Source organism: Chiroxiphia lanceolata, chromosome 2, assembly GCF_009829145.1.
Source record: "Chiroxiphia lanceolata isolate bChiLan1 chromosome 2, bChiLan1.pri, whole genome shotgun sequence".
NCBI lineage: Eukaryota > Metazoa > Chordata > Aves > Passeriformes > Pipridae > Chiroxiphia > Chiroxiphia lanceolata.
The window spans coordinates 904,183-925,398 of NC_045638.1; the positions used below are offsets into that span (position 1 = coordinate 904,183).

A 21,216-nucleotide genomic window follows, 5' to 3' on the forward strand; every position below is an offset into this window, starting at 1 on the left:
TATTTTTTTTTTATATTGTCCCCATTTCAAAGCTCTAAAGTTGAAGACAAAAAAAGCAAAGGGCTCATTGCTGCACCTGTGTAAGCAAAAGTAACTTCAAAAATAAATAAAACTGCGAGTGCTATGCTAAGAAACCCCTGGAATTCCTGCTTTACAGGTGATTCAGAATGAAGCCAACAACTGTTAAAGTGAAAATAAACCAGATAGTTTATTTCTTGTTAAGGGTGTTACAGTTAAGTGGTGCTGTGGCTTTTCGTCTTTTATTTTAAAAGTCAGTCATGTCTTGAAAAAGGTGGTCTAGTTCAGTCACAGTTCAACTGGGACTGGAATTACTGGGTGAAATGTTGTCAGGATTAAAACCAGTTCATGTGTGTTTATATCACAGAATCCCGGGATCCCTGAGGTTGGAAAAGCCCTCCCAGCCCATGGGTCCCCCCTGTGCCCCATCCCCACCTTGTCCCCCAGCCCAGAGCACTGAGTGCCACGGCCAGGCCTTCCTGGGACACCTCCAGGGCTGGGCACTCCAAACCTCCCTGGGCAGCCCCTGCCAAGGCCTCACCACCCTTTCCAGCAGCAAATTCCTCCTCCTGTCCAACCTGAGCCTCCCCCGGCACAGCTGGAGGCCGTTCCCTCTCCTCCTGTCCCTTGTTCCCTGGCAGCAGGGACTCCTCCACTCTTCTGTCAGGATCCCTCCCAACCCCACCCATTCCATGATTCTGTGATCCAGAAGTGACTTCTCAGCAGTTTGGTTGTAGCCCCAGGTGTTGAGAAGCCTCTGCAGTGGGAGTTGCTTTGTCAACCTCATTTGGCTGCCTAGCAAAAGAATACAAGAAGCGGTAGAACTTGATGTTTTTGAAGGTTTTTGCAGTTTGAAGCTGTTCTTCCAAAGGGCAGAAGCTCTGGAAAGTTTGACAGACTGGTGACTGTGTTAAAGACCTGATCTCCAAAGAGCAAGAGTCAAACCTCCAGGAATGTCTCAGACTGCTTTTGTTTCCCAACATGGATCTAAAGTTACCAGGCTCTGCTCAAACTCTCCGAGCCCTTTGGTTGATCCTGGTCTAAAGGCTTTCCCGGGGAACATGTGCACACTCCAGACCCTGCTCTCAGCCTGGGACACTCTCCCTGACATCCTGCCTGGGGGGGGTTTGTGTCCTTTAGAATCCTTGAAGGATGTGGAGGGGGTTTATCTGGTTGGGTTTGTTCCTTTTTTTCCTGCAGGAGGAGGAAGGTGACTGATAAGTGGCCTCAGGAATTCTTGATTTGAGTGGCAGAATTATCTCATGAGGAACTGCTTAGGAACAGAAACGCTGTGTTTTAAGGAGAACAAAAATATGATCTTTTCCATGTGGAACTCGTCTGTGTAAAGACACACGGCACTGGGATAGCTCAATTATTCTTAATTCATACCTCCTGTGGTGTTATTGCAGTTGTATGTAAACACGGCCTCAGCAGGGCACAGACAGCTTGGAATAGAAACCATAATAAAGTTTGGAGCCCTGTTTTGGGGCTGGCACAGGGACAGGGCTCACCCCCCAGGTCCTTGCAGCTGCTCAGAGCACAGTGACCCTGGGCAGGGGGAAATCCCAGAGAGCAGCTGGGGATGGACCTGTGGGCATTGGCAAACTATGGATCTACTGGAACATCAGTTGTGTGTTGTGCTGCTCTCCCTGACCTGGGAACACTGACAGGAGGGGGGAGCTGGGGGGGGTCGGGCTCTGCTGCCAGGGAACAAGGGACAGGAGGAGAGGGAACGGCCTCCAGCTGTGCCAGGGGAGGCTCAGGTGGGACAGGAGGAGGAATTTGTTGCTGGAAAGGGTGGTGAGGCCTTGGCAGGGGCTGCCCAGGGAGGTTTGGAGTGCCCAGCCCTGGAGGTGTCCCAGGAAGGCCTGGGTGTGGCACTCAGTGCTCTGGGCTGGGGGCCAAGGTGGGGATGGGGCACAGGGGGGATCCATGGGCTGGGAGGGCTTTTCCAACCTCAGGGTTCCTGGGAGTTTGGTGGGGAGAGGCCCTGTGTGGTGGCTGGTGTTGGTACCACACTGGGAATGGGGAGGCTGGGCCGTTCCTTTCCTGGAGAGTTGGGAAGTGCAGATCCCGTGACTGACCCCAGGGGTTTGTGGGGTGCAGATGAGATGTGGATCCCTTGTTTAGGGATGAAGGGATTTGTGTTGGAAGGACGTGTCTAATGTTGGATCTGTTTGTCAAATCCCAGGGTGGGAGCAGCTTAAACCCCTCTGTGACAGTAAAGGCGAACTCAGTGCTCCTCCTTGTACTTCCTAAAAGCAGGAGAAAGGAGCTGTTGAATCTCCAGTTCCTGTGGGAAGGAACCCTTTGGATGGACTGTTCCCAGTTCATCCCTGGCCCAGTTTTGCCGATGGCAGGAGTTCTGGGCTGGCTTCCCAAGGAAACGGGGCGTGCGAGGGACCCATGGGGCAGTTGTGGTTCCCCTTCTTGTCTCCCCTCCTTCCTGTTGGAGCAGTTTCTGAATTCCTGAACTCCTCGGGCCATGTCAGTTGAGTTTGTCAGAGTCCAACACTGCTGAGATGTCCAAGTTCCTACAGGCACCAATGGCAGTAATTAGGGAGGAATTCCTGCTTTCCTGAAGGGAGGGCAGGGCCCAGAGCTCAGCTTACCCACCCTGGATTTCTCTCAGTTCTCTGGGCAGTAGATTCTCCCTCATTTTTGGTTTGTCCCACGTCCTTTGGGGTGCTGGGAGGAGCAGGGAAGGCAGAGGAGTGGAATTAATGCTGCTGTGGGGCAGGTTCTCAAACACCCTCTGCCAAGCCAGTGTTGCAGTACTGTGAGACTCCTGTTCCCTGTTCACCTTCATTTTTTCCTGTGTAACACCCCCTGAGCTGTTGGAATCAGTTGTCCACAGCTGCAGAGTTATTCCTGCAGAATCAGGGCTGCTGGTGTCCCCTCAGTCAGGTGGAATGCAGCCTGTGGTTGTGGAAGTTGGGTTTTCCGTGGGCAGTAAAACCCCATCAGAGGGATTTGTGTCTCTCTCCATTTCCTTCCTGTGGTGTCTCTGCCCACAGTCCATTTTAGTTTCAGTCTCTCAGCTTTAAATACACTTTCCTGCTCCTTCTCTCCATTTCATTTCATCTGGGTTTGGCTTTTTCTCTCTTTCTTCTTTTTTTTTCCTTCCCCTCTGGAAGCTCTTTGGAATAGTTTCTGCTTTCCTTGGCATCCAGCACAGGGCTGGGCTCCAGACCTCCCATCCCCTCTCCTCTTTCTGCTGTGTTCAAGGTAAAGGGAATACACTGCCCATTCCTTTGGGATACTGGCAGTCTGGGGAGGAGTGCCTTCCCTGGAGCACTGGAAATGCTCTGCTGCTCTTGCTCTTGTTGAACAGGAAAATATTATATGGGTACTGCCTGAGCTGGGAGAGGGGGGGAGGGCAGAGGGTTCTGCTTTTGGCTTTCCTTCCTTTTTTCTTATTTTTCTTTTTTTTCCTTACTTCTTTTTCTTCCTCCTTTCCCCCCTTCTCCCTTTCCTTTTATCCTCCTCTTTTTTTTCTCCTTTTTTCCTCCCCTTTTTTCCTCCTTGTTTTTCCTTCCCCTTTTTCCTTCTCTTTTCTCCTTCTTTTTTCCTCCTCTTTCTTTCTTCCTCCTCTTTTTTCCTTCTTCTTTTTTTCCTCCTCTTTCTTTTTTCCTCCTCTTTTTTCCTTCTTTTTTTCTTCCTCTTTCTTTCTTCCTCCTCCCTTTTTTCTCCTTCTTTTTCCCTCCTCATTTTCCCTCCCTTTTTCCCACCAGGCTTTCCCTGCAGTCACAAACCCCAGCAGCAGTGGGGCAGTTCTTGCCCACAGCTGAGTGCAATAAAAAACCACAGGTCAAGCTAAAAGTGCTGATCCTTGAGCAGCTCAGAAAAGCTCCTGGAAGAACCCCCCAACTCAGGGAGCTCGTTCTGAACACTCTGGATCCCTGTGCCTGGGATTTGAACCTTTGGAGGGAACGTTTGCTGTGCCTGGAGCAGCCTCAGCTGCGTTACCCGGCCCTGGGAGGAGGTTTGGAGTTGTGTGTTTGGCCAAATGAGGAGGGGGAACAGTCAGTCCTGAGCCCATCCTTCTCCCCATCCCAGCTGCTGGAGCCTGGCTGGCAGGAGGTTTCTGCAGGGCCACAGGGAGGGGATCCAGGAGAGGTTCCCAAGTTGGGAGCCAGAAGAGAACGTGGGAAGTGTGAAAGGGGGCTGGGGAGGAGAGCAAACAGGAATTCAGACAAAAGGAAGTTGTTGGTGCAAGTGAATGGCCTTTCTGGGTGATATTGATAAATTTGTGCTGCAGCTCGAGCAGCCTCAATTATTCTCCTCCTGATCCTGTTGCCTTTTGCCTTTCTGCTGTTGCCTGGAAAACACGAGTGGAATCTGGGAGGACAAGAGGCTGCCCCTCATTGTGGAGCGGCCCCGGTGCTGGGCATTGTCCCCTGGCTCAGGCAGCTCCTGTCAGCCTTTGTGTGCTGCAAGAAAAATGTTTTGCCTTCTCCCCGTGCAGATTAAATTTGGAGCTGTGGAGGTTGCTTTGTGTGCAGAGCCAGAGCAGCTCCCACCCAGGGGTTGCTCTGCCCTGGCACCTCTGGCTCCCGGGGCTCCCCGAGTTCGGGGGCAGAGCAGGCTGGAAAGGGAGCTTCGTTTGCAGAATGTGCTTTGTTTCAAACCCTGAGCAGGGCAGGGCCTTTGCTGGCAGGAATGAAAACCAGATCACTGGAGAGGTTGTGTTTAACAGCTGGAAATGGAGCCAGTTCTCCTCTGGAGCACGAGCAGGGCTTGGAACATCAGGGAAGTCACGGAGCCCTGAGCGGGGTCACTGGGATCTCACTGAGCTCTGCCCTTCACCCCATCACTGATGATTAAATCACTGAGTAAATTAATTAATTAAATTCTAAAGATTGATTTTGGGGACATTCTAGAAGCAGAACTTAAATGTAAGGAAATACCCTCCTGGATGCACAGGGTGGTGCAAGAGTGAGACACTGAGCTCTACCAGGCACAGTTTCTGTGGGCAGCAGTGACACAATCCTGCTTCTTCACTGCCTTTTTTTTTTTTTGCTTAGTAATTAATCATACAAAAATATATGGAAAATGGAAGATGCTGTAACTGTTTGAATATCTGTTTGTGGTTTGTTTTTTTTTTTCTTTTCCAGGCATCTATTAACTAGCTAAAAGTGACAGAACCATGGCTCAGTTTCCAACACCTTTTGGGGGTAAGTGGTTCCTACTGTTTGAATTATTCCCATGTGCAAAAACTCAGCATAGATGTGTCCCTCTGTGAGTATTTTCTCTCTGGGGGTGTTTGTGGGGAGTTTGTCTCTCTGAGCTGGTGGTTCCTGTGGTCTGTGCTGGTTTCAGGCACATCCCAGAGCAGGATCCCTGTGCCCTGCATCGATCAGTCTGTCCCTGCAGGGCCCAGCCAGGCCACACAGCCCCTGGCAATAGGGCAGCACCTCCTTCTGCTCCAGTTGTGCCTGAAAACTGCATGTGGTTTTCCTTTGGGTGAGGATTCCTGGACTTTTTAACTGCTGAAAAGCCCAGCAGATGCCTTTGGATGTGATCCCTTCCCATTTCTGTCCTTGCTGTCCCATAACCCAGGTTTAGATGAGAACAAAAGTGACACATTTTTAGCTTTCCCTTTTTAACAGGGAAGTTGTAGCAGCTGGAATTGCAGTGAAAAATCCAGGATGGGCCCTGGCAGTGCAATAGGGACATTATTTTTGCTATTCACAGGAAACCAAAGAATTACAGAGTAGTTTGGATTGGGAGGGACCTTAAAGCCACCCAGTGCCACCCCTGCCATGGGCAGGGACACCTTCCACCAGCCCAGGTTGCTCCAAGCCCCGTCCAACCTGGCCTTGGACACTTCCAGGGATCCAGGGGCAGCCACAGCTTCTCTGGGTAACCTGGGCCAGGGCCTCCCCACCCTCCCAGCCAGGAATTCCTTCCTAATATCTCACCTAAATTTCACTTTGGATCCATCACTCCTTGTCCTGTCACTGCAGTTCCCGGTCCAGAGTCCTGCTCTGGCTTCCTTGTGGGCCCCCTTGGATACTGGGGACACATTTTTAGTTCAGTTTTGCAGCTGATCTGCAGAAAGATTATGAAGATAAATTTCAGTGTAACTGGTCTGGTTCCACTTCAAGGTTACATCTCTTTGTGGCTTTTCTCTGGGCAGGGTTAGATGGGATATTGGGAAAGAATTCCTGGCTAGGAGGGTGGAGAGGCCCTGGCCCAGGTTGGCCAGAGAAGCTGTGGCTGCCCCTGGATCCCTGGAAGTGTCCAAGGCCAGGTTGGACAGGGCCTGGAGCACCCTGGGCTGGTGGAAGGTGTCCCTGATTCCAATTTGTTCTTTTTCCTGTTCTCGCCCCGTGTGTGCTCTGGGAGGCAAAGGATCCCCCACCCCAGGCTGTTCTCAGAGGTCCAGAGGTGATAATTACACTCTGAAATAAGAGGAGGGTGTTTTTTAGCTGAAGTTTCTTACTGTCATTTCTCCCTCTCTTTTGCACCAGGCAACCTGGATATCTGGGCTATCACTGTGGAGGAGAGAGCCAAGCATGACCAGCAGTTCCACAGTCTGAAACCCACAGCTGGATTTATCACTGGTAAAGAAGGAGTTTTCACTCCCAGTTCCATTCAATTAAATCTTAACTGGTGACCTGAAATATGTACAGTTTCCTGGGAGATGTATGGGCATGAGAATGAAAAAAAATGAACAGATATTTCTCATTTTATGTCCCGTATTTCATATACCTTCTGATGTTTTCTGCTATTTTCTCTTCCCTCTCCTGCTGGGAAGAGGGGATTCAGTGAGTGACTGAGTTCTTAGTCTCTGTCTGGGGTCAGCCCACCCGGCCAACATCCTCAGAGATTAAAGTCTGATTAAATAAAGATCAATTTAACTGCAGGCTGGTTTGGGAGCTCTCTGGGTAAAGCAGTGAGATGAGCACGGCCGAGCTCTGCAGAAGATCTAAAATGCAAAACTGATGGGAGCACTGGGGAGCAGAGCTGCAAGGCAAGGAATTGCACTGATCCTGCTGGATTTTCATGGGCACCACTAATTACTTTGGTTTCAGAGGCACTGGGAGGGCTCCTCTTTGGAACTTTGTTTTGCTGCATTTGGTTTTCTTCAGAGCTGTGTAAATGAGCATCACAGAGTCACAGAGGGGGGGCTTGGGAGGGACCTCAAAGCCCATCCAGTGCCACCCCTGCCACGGGCAGGGACACCTTCCACCAGCCCAGGTTGCTCCAAGCCCCGTCCAACTTGGCCTTGGACACTTCCAGGGATCCAGGGGCAGCCACAGCTTCTCTGGGCAACCTGGGCCAGGGCCTCCCCACCCTCCCAGCCAGGAATTCCTTCCCAATATCCCATCCAACCCTGTCCTCTGGCAGTGGGAGCCATTTCCCCTTGTCCTGTCCCTCCATCCCTTGTCCAACATCCCTCTCCAGTGATGCTCAGTTGAAATGAAAGGTACAGAAGTGTTTTGCTTTCCTGCTCTCTGATCCATCAGGAAGATTTCTAGAGTGGGAAATCAGGATCAGCTCCTCAGTGGAGTTTCCTCACATCCACACTCCCCTGAGTGTCCAACCCCATGGTTTCTGTTCCTGGTCCATGGTACAAAATGGTACATATGGTACAAAATCCTGCCACTTTGATTGACCTCCTTTGGTAATTACTCCTGTTTCTGATTTGTTCACGACTTTCATTTACAGGCCACAGCATCCCCAAGTGCCTAATCCCTCTGTCATTGTTTTGCTATCCTTACTTTTCACTGATAGTTGGAAAATGACTTTGAAATGCAGCATTAATTACTTTAATAGTGGCCTATCACTTTATTCAACTTTATTTACCACTTTATTTAGTTTGTGCTGTCTGACTGGCACTGTGCTTCCAAAAAATCCAGGGTAGAGTTTATATTGGTACAGACTTTCCTGGAAGGAAAACTTTTCTTGTTTTCACAAGGCATGTGATTCCATGTGAGCCTTTAACCCAGCCTGGGGGCTGTGAGCCAGGAGTTTCCCTAAATGTTCCTTCCCAGGGGACTCTGGGTGGTGCTCCCTGTTCCAGCAGGTGCCTGTTGGAAATTTGTGGTGGGTTTACAAATCCCCAAATATGTTTTGGCCTCATACTCTGTTATGTAAGTGTGGCATTAACTATTTATGGTTTTCCTGCTGCTTCTCTTACAGATATTTTTGACTCCTGATCTCCCCTCCCCTCTGCCAGGTATTTATAGATGTCCTATTTATTTTCCAGGTGATCAAGCCAGGAACTTTTTTTTTCAGTCTGGGTTACCTCAGCCAGTGTTAGCACAGATATGGTGAGTATGGGATGGGGTGGGAGAAGGGCAGCTCCAGCAGGGTGGCATTTACTGGGCCAGACTGGGACAGGGACTGGGGGGGTGGGAATGGACCCAAATCCAGCTGGGATCCCCAGGGCTCAGGGTTGGGGCTGGTCCTGTCTAATGTCTTTACTGATGATGTGGATGTGGGTGACACAAGTTGGGTGGCAGAGTTGGTGCTGGAGGGCAGGAAGGCTCTGCAGAGGGATCTGGACAGGCTGGATCTGTGGGATGGACAACAAGGCCAAGTGCTGGGTCCTGCCCTCGGGTCACACCAACCCCCTGGAATAGTCCAGGCTGGGGAAAGGGTGGCAGAAAAGCTGGAGAAGGCCCTGGGGGTGCTGGTGACAGGGGATGAACACAAGCCCGGGTGTGCCCAGGGGGGCAAGAGGCCAAAGGCACCTGGGCTGGATCAGGGATAGTGTGGGCACAGCCCCAGGGCAGGGACTGTCCCCTGTGCTGGCACTGCTGAGGGACCTCCAGGGCTGTGTCCAGGTCTGGAACCTCATGGAAGAGAGACATGGAGGGGCTGGAGCATGTGCAGGGAAGGGAAGGGAGCTGGGAAGGGGCTGGAGCAGCAGGAGGGGCTGAGGGAGCTGGGGGGGCTCATCCTGGAGCAAAGGAGGCTCAGGGGGGACCTTCTGGCTCTGCAACCCCCTGACAGGAGGGGGGAGCCGGGGGGGGTCGGGCTCTGCTGCCAGGGAACAAGGGACAGGAGGAGAGGGAACGGCCTCCAGCTGTGCCAGGGGAGGCTCAGGTTGGACAGGAGGAGGAATTTGCTGCTGGAAAGGGTGGTCAGGCCTTGGAATAAGTGTCCCAGGGAGGTGGTGGAGTCCCTGTCTCTGGGAGTGTTGCAGAGGTGTCTGGATGTGGCCCTTGGGGACACGGATTAGGGGTGATCCTGGAGGTGCTGGGGTGGGACTGGTTTATCCTGGAGGTCTCTCCCAGCCCTGATGGCTCTGGGATTCTGTGGTATCACTGAGCTCCTTCCCCGTGCTTTCCAAAGGCAAAGCTGCAGTGCTGGGGCTGTGTTGTGGTGCCCAGCTCAGGCCCTGGCAGCAGGGAGCCTTTGCAAATGGCATTTGTACATTTGTAAATTTGGCAGTTTCAAACCCTCCTTCCCAATGACAACACTTGCAGCTTTGTTGGAACTGGACTGACACAATTGCTGAGCACAGTGAGCAGCGTTGAAAATGTTGTGATGGGAGAGCCTGGGCAGGATGGGATTTGTTACAGGAGCTCAGACTGGCAGAGAGTGTCTCCACTGGAGTTGGAGTCACTGAAAGCTCACAAGTTTTCCTCCTCCTTGGTGAGCTCAGCCAGATGAGGATGTGCATCCCTGTGTGTGGCACAGCACAAGTGTTTCCACAGTGCCAGTTTTTCCTGCAGAATTGGAGGTGTTTCTGCTCCACCTGCCAGACTCAGACCTGCTGATGCAGTGCCAGGGCAGGGGGAATGGCTTCCCACTGCCAGAGGGCAGGGTTAGGTGGGATATTGGAAGGAATTGGTGGCTGTGAGGGTGGGGAGGCCCTGGCCCAGGTTGCCCAGAGAAGCTGTGGCTGCCCCTGGATCCCTGGAAGTGTCCAAGGGGAAATATTTTTTCCCTTTGGAAGCCTGCATGCCCAGATTCACATGGCTTTTAAATCAAAGGCTTATTTGCTTTTCTAATTATCTTCATCTTACAAATATCAGAGCTGGTCTGGTTTTCTTATTTGCTGAAGACTCCGTGAAAGTTCAGATGTCCCTTTGGAGCTTCTCTGGCCTCTGAATTAAACAAGGAAAGAAGTTTTGTCTTAAACAAGACATCCTTTCTCCAAAAATCTTCCACAGGCATTGCCTTTAAATAGGTGTTCACAGAACTGAACAGTTGTAAATAGTCTGACTGAGGATCTCTTCCTCTCTGAATTATTCAGTTTTCCAGGCTCTTGAGAGGAAGGGAATCATTCCACTCCCTCTGGAGTTGTCATAGAGACAAGACCTGAACTTGCACATTTTTGTTAATGAAGCTGAACTAAAACTTATTCAAGCTGCCTTTGTAAATCATAAAGCAGCATTTTAACATTTCTTTCTCTCTGTCTCTCTCATTTTTTCAATCAACTCTGAATTAAGAGAAGTAAATGTTGAAGTAAAAATCTGTGTATAGATCCAGGAGTGCTTTAGAGGGGCAGTTCTGGAGTAATAAGCCCAAAATCTCTGAGAGATACAAGCTGCATAAAACTGCTTTTCCATCAGCCTTTACTTCTGGAATAAATGGGTTTGGGGTTTGGAGATGGCATTTGACTGTTAGAGGGAGAGAAGGGGATGGACAGGAGTCCTTAAGGAAGGAAAGTTGTTATTTTGAGTTAGAGCAACTTGTAAAACTCCTGAATTAATTTTCTGATCCAAGAAATCACAGAATCCCAATCCCAGGATGGTTTGGGTTGGAAGGGACATTAAAGATCATCCATGTCACCCCTGCCATGGGCAGGGACACCTTCCACCAGCCCAGGTTGCTCCAAGCCCCGTCCAGCCTGGCCTTGGACACTTCCAGGGATGGGGAGTCCACATGGCAATGTCTGTCTGTGTGTTGTGTTTTGGAAGTGTTCTCCTATTCTTAGTTATTCCATTTATTTGAAATAGTTGATTGTGATGATCTGATAAAAGCCTGGCCTTTGTTTCCTAAAGGATCAGTTGGAGCTGGATGGACACACACAGGGAATATATCTGGAATATACCTGATAAATCTCTCCTTTCTGCTGTTGATAAAAGCTTCTCCAGAATTTACAGTCCTTAAAAACAGAAGCTCCCTGGTTTTTAGCACTGAGAACTCTTGTGTCCCTTCTGCTCATTCCTTTAAGATAAAATAAGTCTCTGGGCCCTCAGTGGAGCAAAGGAGTGGCAGAATTATGGTCTGTGCTGACACCTCCTGCACTCATCTACCCTTTACCAGCCTTGGGCTTCTCCAAGCTGGGGATCAATTAAGAGGCCTCTAATTAGGCTTTGAGCTGGGCCTGTGAGGTAACTGTGCCTCAGCAGCAATAATCTGCCTTTCCTTGGAGCCCTTGGGAATGGGGGCCTCCAAAAGCCCCTTTGGAGTGTCCCGTCCCTCTGGAGTGGAAGGAGAACTGCAGCAATGCCACGTGTTTTCCAGGCATTTGGGGTTACTCACCTGTCCAGGACAGAGCAAAGCCTTTGGGGGACTTCCCTATTTCTGACACCTGCTTCCCTCCCACCCTTCCTCACTTGGTGTCCAAGTGGGGGCAAAACTGGTGGGAATTCTGGGAGTTGTAACTTATTCCACACGGATCCGTGACGTGGCTGATGGGACAGACCTCGTTTCTGCTCTCTGTTTAGGGCTGAGTTTTATAGCCCAACATGGGATTGTGTGATCCAATATGGGAATGTAAAGCTAAATAAATCCAGATTTTGGAACTGCAGGGAGATTTCCTTGTTCTAACACTGGGCTGTTTTCGTGGAGAGATGGTTTGTGTGTTAATTATGAGCATATTTCATGGGAAAACTGCACGTGCTCATTTTCTGTGCCTCAGAAATGCAAAAATAATCAAGTTGTCTTTGCATTCTGCAGGAAAGATGAGAGAAAGGAGCAGAAAAAGATCCATAGGGGAAGGATCTGTCAGCCCCTGAGCCCTGGGATGATGCTGAGCCCTTGTCATTAGAAATAAACGCAGGGCTGGCCTCTCTAAAATCTGATGAATAGTCAGTCAGGGTTTAATCCATTTACTGCCCTGCTCTGGATCCGGCCAGACCTTCAACCAAACCAATTTAAGGGCACCACATTATTCCAAATGTCCTTGGGAGCAGAGCAGTGGAATGAGGGGCTCTTTGCTGGCAGCCACTCGCTGCATCCCAGTGATGTTTGTTCTGCAAAATCTGAGTCTCACACTGAGTTCTGTGACTAGAAATGGAAATTGGTCCTATTTTTGCATGAAGATTTTGTCAGAAGGTGGTTTTTGTTGGGATGTTGTAAGACTGTGTGTGAATTCTGGGGTTTGCACAGAATCCTTTTCAGTGCAATTTGTGCTGCTAATTTGTGTAATGAAGCTGTTGGTGTAAATGAGTTCCCAGAAGGTCAGATGCTGAATGAGAAGCTGCTGGTGTTTCTGTGGATTGGAGTTCAGTGAAAGCAGAGAACCTGGTGCCCATCAGTGTCTGATCCCTGGGCAGTTGGTGTTCCTGGTGCAGAATGCAGAGACTTGCTGTGTCCCAGCAGGAAAGTGGGCCTGGAGATGGGGCTTCCCATGGAGGGATCTTTGCTCTTCCTGCAATGTCATGGCCATGGATGGAACCCACTGAGGGCCTCTGCCTGTGCTCAGTCAGGGAAAGGTTTATATTTGATAAATTAGGAATTGCCAGGTGCAGAAGCCACTGAGGTTGAACAGATAAGCTGATTATGTGACAGGCTGGGAGAGCTGGGGGGGTTCACCTGGAGAAGAGAAGGATCCAGGGAGAGCTGAGAGCCCCTTGCAGGGCCTAAAGGGGCTCCAGGAGAGCTGGAGGGGGACTGGGGACAAGGGATGGAGGGACAGGACACAGGGAATGGCTTCCCAGTGCCAGAGGGCAGGGTTAGATGGGATATTGGGAAGGAATTCCTGGCTGGGAGGGTGGGGAGGCCCTGGCCCAGGTTGGCCAGAGAAGCTGTGGCTGCCCCTGGATCCCTGGAAGTGTCCAAGGCCAGGTTGGACGGGGCTTGGAGCAACCTGGGCTGGTGGAATAGGATGATCTTTCAGGTCCCTTCCAATCCCATTCCATGATTCACCATCTTTCAGGCACTGGTGCAGCACATATTTTTTAAGGATATAAATATTTGAGCCTCAGTGTTGACAGTTTCCTCTCCAGACTTCCTTTAAATGCTGCTCCCAGATTTTCATCGCTGTTATTTAGTCCCAGGACATCAGAGCTGGTGGATTAAGAACAGCTACAGCTCAGAAAATGCTGTCTTAGGAGAACTGGGAAGCTTTGGAGTGTCTCTCTTGCTGCTGGTGATCTAAACCAGGGCTGACCTTTGCAAACCCCTGCTGGGATCTACCTCTTTCAAGTTTTTGGACTTTTTTTGGAGTTGGAGGGTTTCCATTCTGCCACTGCATTTCCCTGGCTGTGTCCTTGGATGAGCAGCTGTCAGGTCACTGTGGTACTTTTTGGGTAACTTTTCACACACTGGCATGAAAACTTTCTTGGGAGGGATTTGATGAGAAATAAAGCTCCAGTCCAACCAGACCATCCATGACATGTAAATATGTGCATGAACTTACATTCTGTGTTATTCCAGTACCAAAATCTGTGCTTAATTCTTCCAACACAGAAACAAGCATAATGTTTAAAACTGAGTTTACAGCTGATTCCATTTTAATGTGCATTTGCTCTGGGTTTCTCTGGTGTGCAATGGCAGGGATTGACATTCTTCTTCCTGCTTCTCCCCCCAAGCTCCCACCCCTATTCCCTGCTGAGCTGGGTTTTCTTCACTAGCAGGGGAAGGAACAAAAAGCAGACTGTTTAAGTCAGACTCCTCTCCTTGAAAGCCTATTCAAGGTCCAGGCTCAATGTTTCATCTCGAGTGCTATTGTTTAATTGAAAACACATTTGCACACTCGTGGATGGGATGCAGGGGGTAAAGCTCATGGATTTAAAGAGTGTTTTATTTTAAGTGTAGCTCAAGTACAGATTTGCAAACTCAGGGATTTGCTTTCTGTGGTGCTGTTTGAGGACTGTGTAGTCTCACTGGTGTCATTTTGCAGAGTTTTTGTACAACTCCACTGGTCCTTCTCTCGATGCCTCATTTTAATTCCTTCAGGAGTTGAAAAGCCACTTGAAAAATTTTATTCACCCCAAGAAAGAAATCAAGGAGCTCTCAGCTTAAATAGTATCTTGTTTCATGATCATTTTTAGCTTGGCATAGTTATTTTGAGTGGGAATTAGTCAGAATCCCAAAATCATTGGGGTTGGAAAAGCCCTCCCAGCCCATGGATCCCCCCTGTGCCCCATCCCCACCTTGTCCCCCAGCCCAGAGCACTGAGTGCCACGGCCAGGCCTTCCTGGGACACCTCCAGGGCTGGGCACTCCAAACCTCCCTGGGCAGCCCCTGCCAAGGCCTGACCACCCTTTCCAGCAGGAAATTCCTCCTCCTGTCCAACCTGAGCCTCCCCTGGCACAGCTGGAGGCCGTTCCCTCTCCTCCTGTCCCTTGTTCCCTGGCAGCAGAGCCCGACCCCCCCCGGCTCCCCCCTCCTGTCAGGGGGTTGCAGAGCCAGAAGGTCCCCCCTGAGCCTCCTTTTCTCCAGGCTGAGCCCCCCCAGCTCCCTCAGCCCCTCCTGCTGCTCCAGCCCCTTCCCCAGCTCCGTTCCCTTCCTCAGCCTGGAATGTCCATCCCGGTGTGTTGCAGTTGTTGATCCCAGGCTGTGACTGTGTGTGTCCTGCAGGGCTCTAGCTGACATGAACAATGATGGCAGGATGGATCCCTTGGAGTTCTCCATCGCCATGAAGCTCATCAAGCTGAAGCTCCAGGGGTACCAGCTCCCCTCTTCTCTGCCCCCCGTCATGAAGCAGCCACCCCTCGCCCTGCCCGGCGCCCCAGGATTTGGTGAGCTCCCTTTTCCTCCTTGCTGGCTTGCACTGCAGCACCCCCATTGAACTGGGGTGACATTTGGCAGTTTCTGAAAGAAAGTTTTAGGAAAAAGAGCTTCTAAAGGGACACGAACTCAAAGCCAGGTACTGCATGTGCCCCCCCCAAAAATTGCACTGGGCTTTGAGCACAGTAACATGAGCTGAGGTCCTGTTTGCTTCAGGCCTGACACTGCTCCAGACAAAAAGTGGCTCAGGCAGCAGGGCTGGTGCATCCCAGAGTGCTGGAGTTTAGATTCCAGCTTGGCCTTATGGCATCTCCAGCCTTGGCAAGATTAGCTCTGTTTTCCTTGAGTTTTTACAAGTTTTTGTTTTAAGAACGGTGCTGCTCTGGCATGAGCTGCTGGTTCAGTCCTGGGGGTTAAGTGCTGCCAAAGTCACCATCATTTCAAGGAAGAGTAGGGAAAATGGGATGGGGAGAGGAAAATAGCCAAGTGAAGGCAAACCTCCTGCTTGACACACTGGTGTTCTCCTGTGTCCTGCAGGGAGAGGGTCTTTACCTTTCTGGGTTAGTCGTTGCTGTGACTCAGGTTTATTGGTGCTTGAGAATCCCAGAGTGGTTTGGGTTGGGAAAGACTTTAAAGCCCATCCAGTGCCACCCCTGCCATGGGCAGGGACACCTTCCACCAGCCCAGGTTGCTCCAAACCCCGTCCAGCCTGGCCTTGGACACTTCCAGGGATCCAGGGGCAGCCACAGCTTCTCTGGGCAACCTGGGCCAGGGCCTCCCCACCCTCCCAGCCAGGAATTCCTTCCCGATGTCCCACCTAAATGTCCTAAGGAAAGGGAACAGTGCCTCTGATAAGCTGCCTGCAGCAATGGGGTTTGATCTGCTGCCACTCACACAGGTTTTACAGTCACAAATAAAACTGTAAGAAAACAATGAAACTGGATAGAGCAAATACAGGTCTAAGTGAGAAAAGGCAGAATAGATTTAACCCCCTACAAAAATCAGCAAAATCTGGGATTCCCTTTCTCTCGTTCCCTGTACACTTGATCCCATCTGTTTGCTTGTTCTTTCCACTGGCTTGACTGGCCCTTTTTAACCTCCCTGTTCTCCCTGTAACTCTGCTCACCCCTAAAACACTCATTACTGTGCTGTCCCCATTAGCTTTGCCCCTTTTCATCCCAGCAAGAGCTGGGAGCACTTGATCCTGCAGCTCCTTGTGCAGGCTGGGGGTTCATTCCTGCCTGGAGCTCACGGTGCTGCTCTTCCTTTAGTTCCAGGCCAACAATTCCTTTCTTAGCAAACCCTCACGGACTTCCTGGGGCAGTGCTGCACCCAGTGTGGTGTTCTGTGCTCAGGCAAACAATTCCTCTCTTAGCAAACCCTCACAGACTTCCTGGGGCAGTGCTGCACCCAGTGTGGTGTTCTGTGCTCACACCCTCAGCAGGGTGCTGCTCCCTCTGCCCTGGGGGGTGTAGGTTCCCACTGGGATTCTCTCCCCCCTCTGTGGAGGCTGCAGGCGTTGTCTCGAGTGTCTCACCCAGCACAACTCTCTCCTTTCTCGCCCGTAGGTCTCGGGGGCATTGCCAACATGCCCTCCCTCAGCTCAGTGGCCCCGGTGCCCATGGCCTCCATGCCGGTGGTGGGGATGTCCCCCCCGTTAGTGTCCTCTGTTCCTGCCGTCCCTCCCCTGGCTAACGGAGCTCCCGCTGTCATCCAGCCTCTGCCTGCTTTCGCTCACCCCGGTACGCTCATCTCCCTCCTCCGCTATTAACCCTGCCCTGCCACTCCCCCTGGAGCTGCACGCGGGGCATCAGCCTTTCTGAGGATGCCTCGGGGTAAGGACTGGGCTGGGCTCGAGCCCGGTGGCACTGGGTGGCACTGGGAGGAGAGTTAAGGGAGGAGTGTGGACGTGTCCCACCGCAGGAGTCTGTCACGGGGAGAAAATGGAACAGCGCGCGGAGAAATCTCCTGGTGCCAGGAAATTGGGGCTCTCCTGTCTCTTTATAACTGTTAAGTACTGCTGGTTAGGAGGGCTGTAAAATACTGGGCTGCAGGTCGTTTATCCACACTGTATTTTAATGTCAGCAGGGTTTGCAGAAAACTGCAAAAGGAAAAAAGCCACGAGGGAAGAGCCCTTGTGTTTCCCCCTGTTCTGTTGGACTCCCTTACCTTTATATTGTTAAAGAGATCCCATCAGACCCAGAGTGCTTGTGTCATGTTAGGGACTGACTGAATGCCCTGGACATTCTCCAGTTTGAAGCATTAGCACTGATAAATCCCTCTTTTCTCCTTCACAGCCACATTGCCAAAGAGTTCTTCCTTCAGCAGATCCGGGCCGGGAGCTCAGCTCAATGCAAAGCTGCAGAAGGCACAGTCCTTCGATGTGCCCAGGTGGGTCGTGGGGCAGGGGCTGGGTAAATGTGGGCATTTGGGTCCCCCCCACTTGGAAAAGCTCCCTCCTCTTTCACAAAGTTGTTTTCTGAAATAATATTTCCTGCAGAAACCAATCCCTGCTGAGGTACCACTCCAGCCTTTCACGGGGTGCTGTGGTTTTACAGGGAATGCTCCAGGAGCAGGAAATCATGGAAATACAATAATTAACTATTAACAGTATTGACACTGTTCTCAAGCTCTTGGAAACTTAATTTTTAGAAAAGCCTTTGCTCCTGTAAACACACCATGGGCTGTGCAATACTGCACAGACACTCCTGGAAGTGTGACAACACAAGTAATTTATCATTTCAAATTGACAACTCTTGGTTGTTTTTAAAAGCAAATTGTTTAATGGCTCTTGTATTTTAAATGCACTCCACACACTTGTTTCTTCTCTATTCTTCAAAGGTGAAAAATCACCTTTTTAGATTTAGGGCTTTTAGATTATTTCAAGGCTCAGAGTCCTGCTGGCCATCAGTGGTGTCCTCAGGGCTCCATACTGGGACCAGTGGGAGCTGATCCCTTCCCCAGTGGCACAGAGGGCTCGGGGCCACCCTCAGCAGCTTTCAGGTGACCCCAAGCTGAGGCTGCAGGGACACACCTGAAGGATGGGACCATCCAGAGGGACCTGGACAGACTGGAGCAGTGGCCCTTGGGAATCTCCTGAGGTTTAACAAGGCCAAGTGCTGGTGCTTGGACTGGGGCATCTCCAGGATCAATCCAGGCTGGGGATGAGCAGATGGAGCAGCCCTGGGAGAAGGCCCTGGGGGTGCTGGTGGGGGAGAGGCTGGACATGGCCCAGCCCAGACCCCCCCGTGCCCTGGGCTGATCCCCCAGCGTGGGCAGCAGGGCAGGGGAGATTGTGCCCCTCTGCCCCTCAGGGGAGACCCCCCTGCAGTGGGGGTTCATCTCATCCCACCCCCTGCCATGGCCAGGGACACCTTCCACCAGCCCAGGTTGCTCCAAGCTCCAGCCTGGCCTTGGACACTTCCAGGGATCCAGGGGCAGCCACAGCTTCTCTGGGCAACCTGGGCCAGGGCCTCCCCACCCTCACAGCCAGGAATTCCTTCCCAATACTGGGCAAAAGAACCTTTTCAGGTGTAAAACTTGATTTCTGTGCAGCACTTCACCTCCTTGTGAGGCTGTTGAGCCCCTGGCCCAGGTTGCCCAGAGAAGCAGTGGCTGCCCCTGGATCCCTGGAAGTGTCCAAGGCCAGGTTGGATGGGGCTTGGAGCAACCTGGGCTGGTGGAAGGTGTCCCTGCCCATGGCAGGGGGTGGGATGGGATGATCTTTAAGGCCCCTCCCAGCCCAAACCCTTCTGAGGCTCTGTGATTGACCCCTGATGTTGCCATGACCCCACTGACAGTGCCCTGTGCTGTGGTTCCAGTGCTCCCTCCGTGGCAGAGTGGGCTGTCCCTCAGTCCTCACGCCTCAAGTACCGGCAGCTCTTCAACAGCCACGACAAAACCATGAGTGGACACTTGACAGGTACTGCAACAATTTTTGTTGTCTCTCTTTTTCCAGCTGTGAAAGGCCAGTTTTAGTCTCACTGAGGCTGCTGTTCACATAGTAAGAGACTCATCACTGTTTTTCTGTTTCACTCTCCCATGTGATTATTGGGCTTGTTTAGAAGTGAATATTCATCATAGCTGGGATCATTTTATCACCATCTCTCCTTTATTTTCTGCCAAATAGATTGACCCTGGGAAATCATTCTGGAAAAGGGCACAGTGGGTTCTGTGAGAACTTGTGCAGCCATTTCCAGTGTTCAGCTCACCCTCTGCTGGGAGCACCTGGCCAGTTCCAGCAAGAACCTAGACTGGTTCCCTGGCTAAGCTTTCCCAGTTCTGGTGCATCTCTTTGTGTTTCAGAGCTTTTTGGTTTTTAATCTAAATTATTTAGTTGCCCAGAGAAGCTGTGGCTGTCCCTGGATCCCTGGAAGTGTCCAAGGCCAGGTTGGATGGGGCTTGGAGCAACCTGGGCTGGTGGGAGGTGTCCCTGCCCATGGCAGGGGGTGGCACTGGATGGGCTTTGAGGTCCCTTCCCACCCAAACCAGTCTGGGATTCCATGGTAATTGTGCAGAAGGGAAGGATAATGTATTTGTTATTTGGGGAGCCAAGTAACACCTGTTATAACAAATAACAGATGCTGATCACATCTCTGCAGTGTTTGTTTGTTTGTTAATATTTGTTTCACTTTCAGGTCCCCAAGCAAGAACGATCCTCATGCAGTCCAGTTTGCCCCAGGCTCAGCTGGCCACAATATGGTAAAAATAAATCTGTTCATTGCCCTCCAAACACAAACTGTTCTTAAACCTCTGCACTGGGTTCTGGGGGGTTTTCTCCATTTTCAGTCTCTGATAAATCACACATTTCTCTTTTTCATGTTTTACTTTATCAAACAAAAGCTGCACTTCTGTGTCTTTATTAATATTCCCAAAAATACCAGGAGCCTGTTCTGTGGGATGTTCAGGCAGTTGGGGTTCAGGGAGGGGTTTTTAGGCAGAGCAGATTCCAGCACCCTGTACCTCCCACATCCCTGCCCCCTGTGAGGCAGCACCAGTGAAACCTTTACCTTTGCACAGGTTGTACAACAGGAAGCTTAACCTGAGCCACACTTCTTTGGGCTTTCTCTGCCTTTTCCATGAGTTTGGAAGGGCTGGTTTCCCAGGAGCTGCAGTTACAGACACTTGCAATAAGGCAATTTAAAAGGATTGGTCTCAGCCTCTCTTTTTCCTTTCAACTTGTTGTTTGCTGAACTTTATGATGTTCTTATTGTCATATGGGAAATTGTTCCTAATTAATTTCTCTTCTTTATGAGTCTGTGCTTGCAAACCATTGGAGCTCACCCACCTGAACTGCACTTGTTCTCTTTGCAAAGCACTGATAGTTTTGTTATATATTATTAAAACCCACTCTTCCCTTCTCTGTTTCATAACAAAGGGATAAAAATAAATCAGCCCAATCATCCAGCAGATGATTTTCCAAAAAATACCCAGCTTGTTGCCAGTCTTGAAGTGGGTTGTGTGGACAGGGGTCAGCCACCAGTGAACTCCAGGAGTTCTACACAGAACTCATTCAATTTTGGACATTCAGACTGCCAAAATGTCAATTTTTGGCCATCCAAACTATCCATGGAGATAAGGAATGGATGTTACAGCTCTTGTTGTCCTAAATGTGGGTCCCTTTCCTGGCCAGTGGAGCTGCAGGTGCCGTTCTCTGGGAGAGCAGAGGCTTTATCAGGCTGTGCTGGCACTGAACTCACTCACTCAGACACACAAAGGCAAGTGTGGCCTCTCAGCTGTCCTGGGAGTTCCTGATAAAATGTGGACCCAGGCTGCTGGAGGAGCTGAGCAATTATTTCTTTGCACCCTAGATTTTCATTCTCCTGGCTCGTTCTTGTCTCCAGCCTGAGGAGTTCAGTGGCACAAGCCATGGATCAAATGAGGCTGGAATTGCCTTCCAAATTTAAATCACATCAACAAAGTCCTGTGCCTTGGGACATCAAAATATAATATATCCCTTCTTTGTCTTTTGATTGTCACATTACCATGGGAGATTTTCCTGCTTGGTTAGAGTGCAGCAGGCTAGAGAAACAAATCCTGAGCTGGGAGGGACCCCCAAGGCTCATCCAGTCCAAGCCCTGGCCCTGCCCAGGACACCCCAACAATCCCCCCCTGTCCCTCAGAGCGTTGTCCAAACCCTCCTGGAGCTCTGGCAGCCTTGGGGCCGTGCCCACTGCCCTGGGGAGCCTGGGCAGTGCCCACCACCCTCTGGGGGAAGAACCTTGTGCTGAGATCCACCCTGAGCCTGCCCTGTCCCAGCTCCAGCCCTTCCCTGGGTCCTGTCCCTGGACAAAGTTTAGGCTGTTCATTTTGTCCAGTACCACCCCAACATGA

The 21,216-nt window shown here is 50.8% G+C and overlaps 1 protein-coding gene across 4 annotated transcripts in view; it reads left to right on the forward strand.

Moving 5' to 3' along the window:
• The window catches only part of ITSN1 (intersectin 1), a 97,828-nt gene that overhangs the window by 18,740 nt on the left and 57,872 nt on the right, over positions 1-21,216 (forward strand). For 3 of the 4 annotated variants that reach the window (XM_032680056.1, XM_032680058.1, XM_032680060.1), the window contains exons 2-9: positions 5,136-5,195; positions 6,495-6,587; positions 8,237-8,300; positions 14,734-14,894; positions 16,452-16,625; positions 17,181-17,274; positions 18,705-18,805; positions 19,521-19,584. In XM_032680056.1, coding sequence (XP_032535947.1) covers positions 5,168-5,195; positions 6,495-6,587; positions 8,237-8,300; positions 14,734-14,894; positions 16,452-16,625; positions 17,181-17,274; positions 18,705-18,805; positions 19,521-19,584 — 779 coding nt within the window. In that variant the 5' untranslated portion in view covers positions 5,136-5,167. The remainder of the gene's footprint in view (positions 1-5,135; positions 5,196-6,494; positions 6,588-8,236; positions 8,301-14,733; positions 14,895-16,451; positions 16,626-17,180; positions 17,275-18,704; positions 18,806-19,520; positions 19,585-21,216) is intronic. The other variant, XM_032680059.1, reaches the window with a different exon arrangement.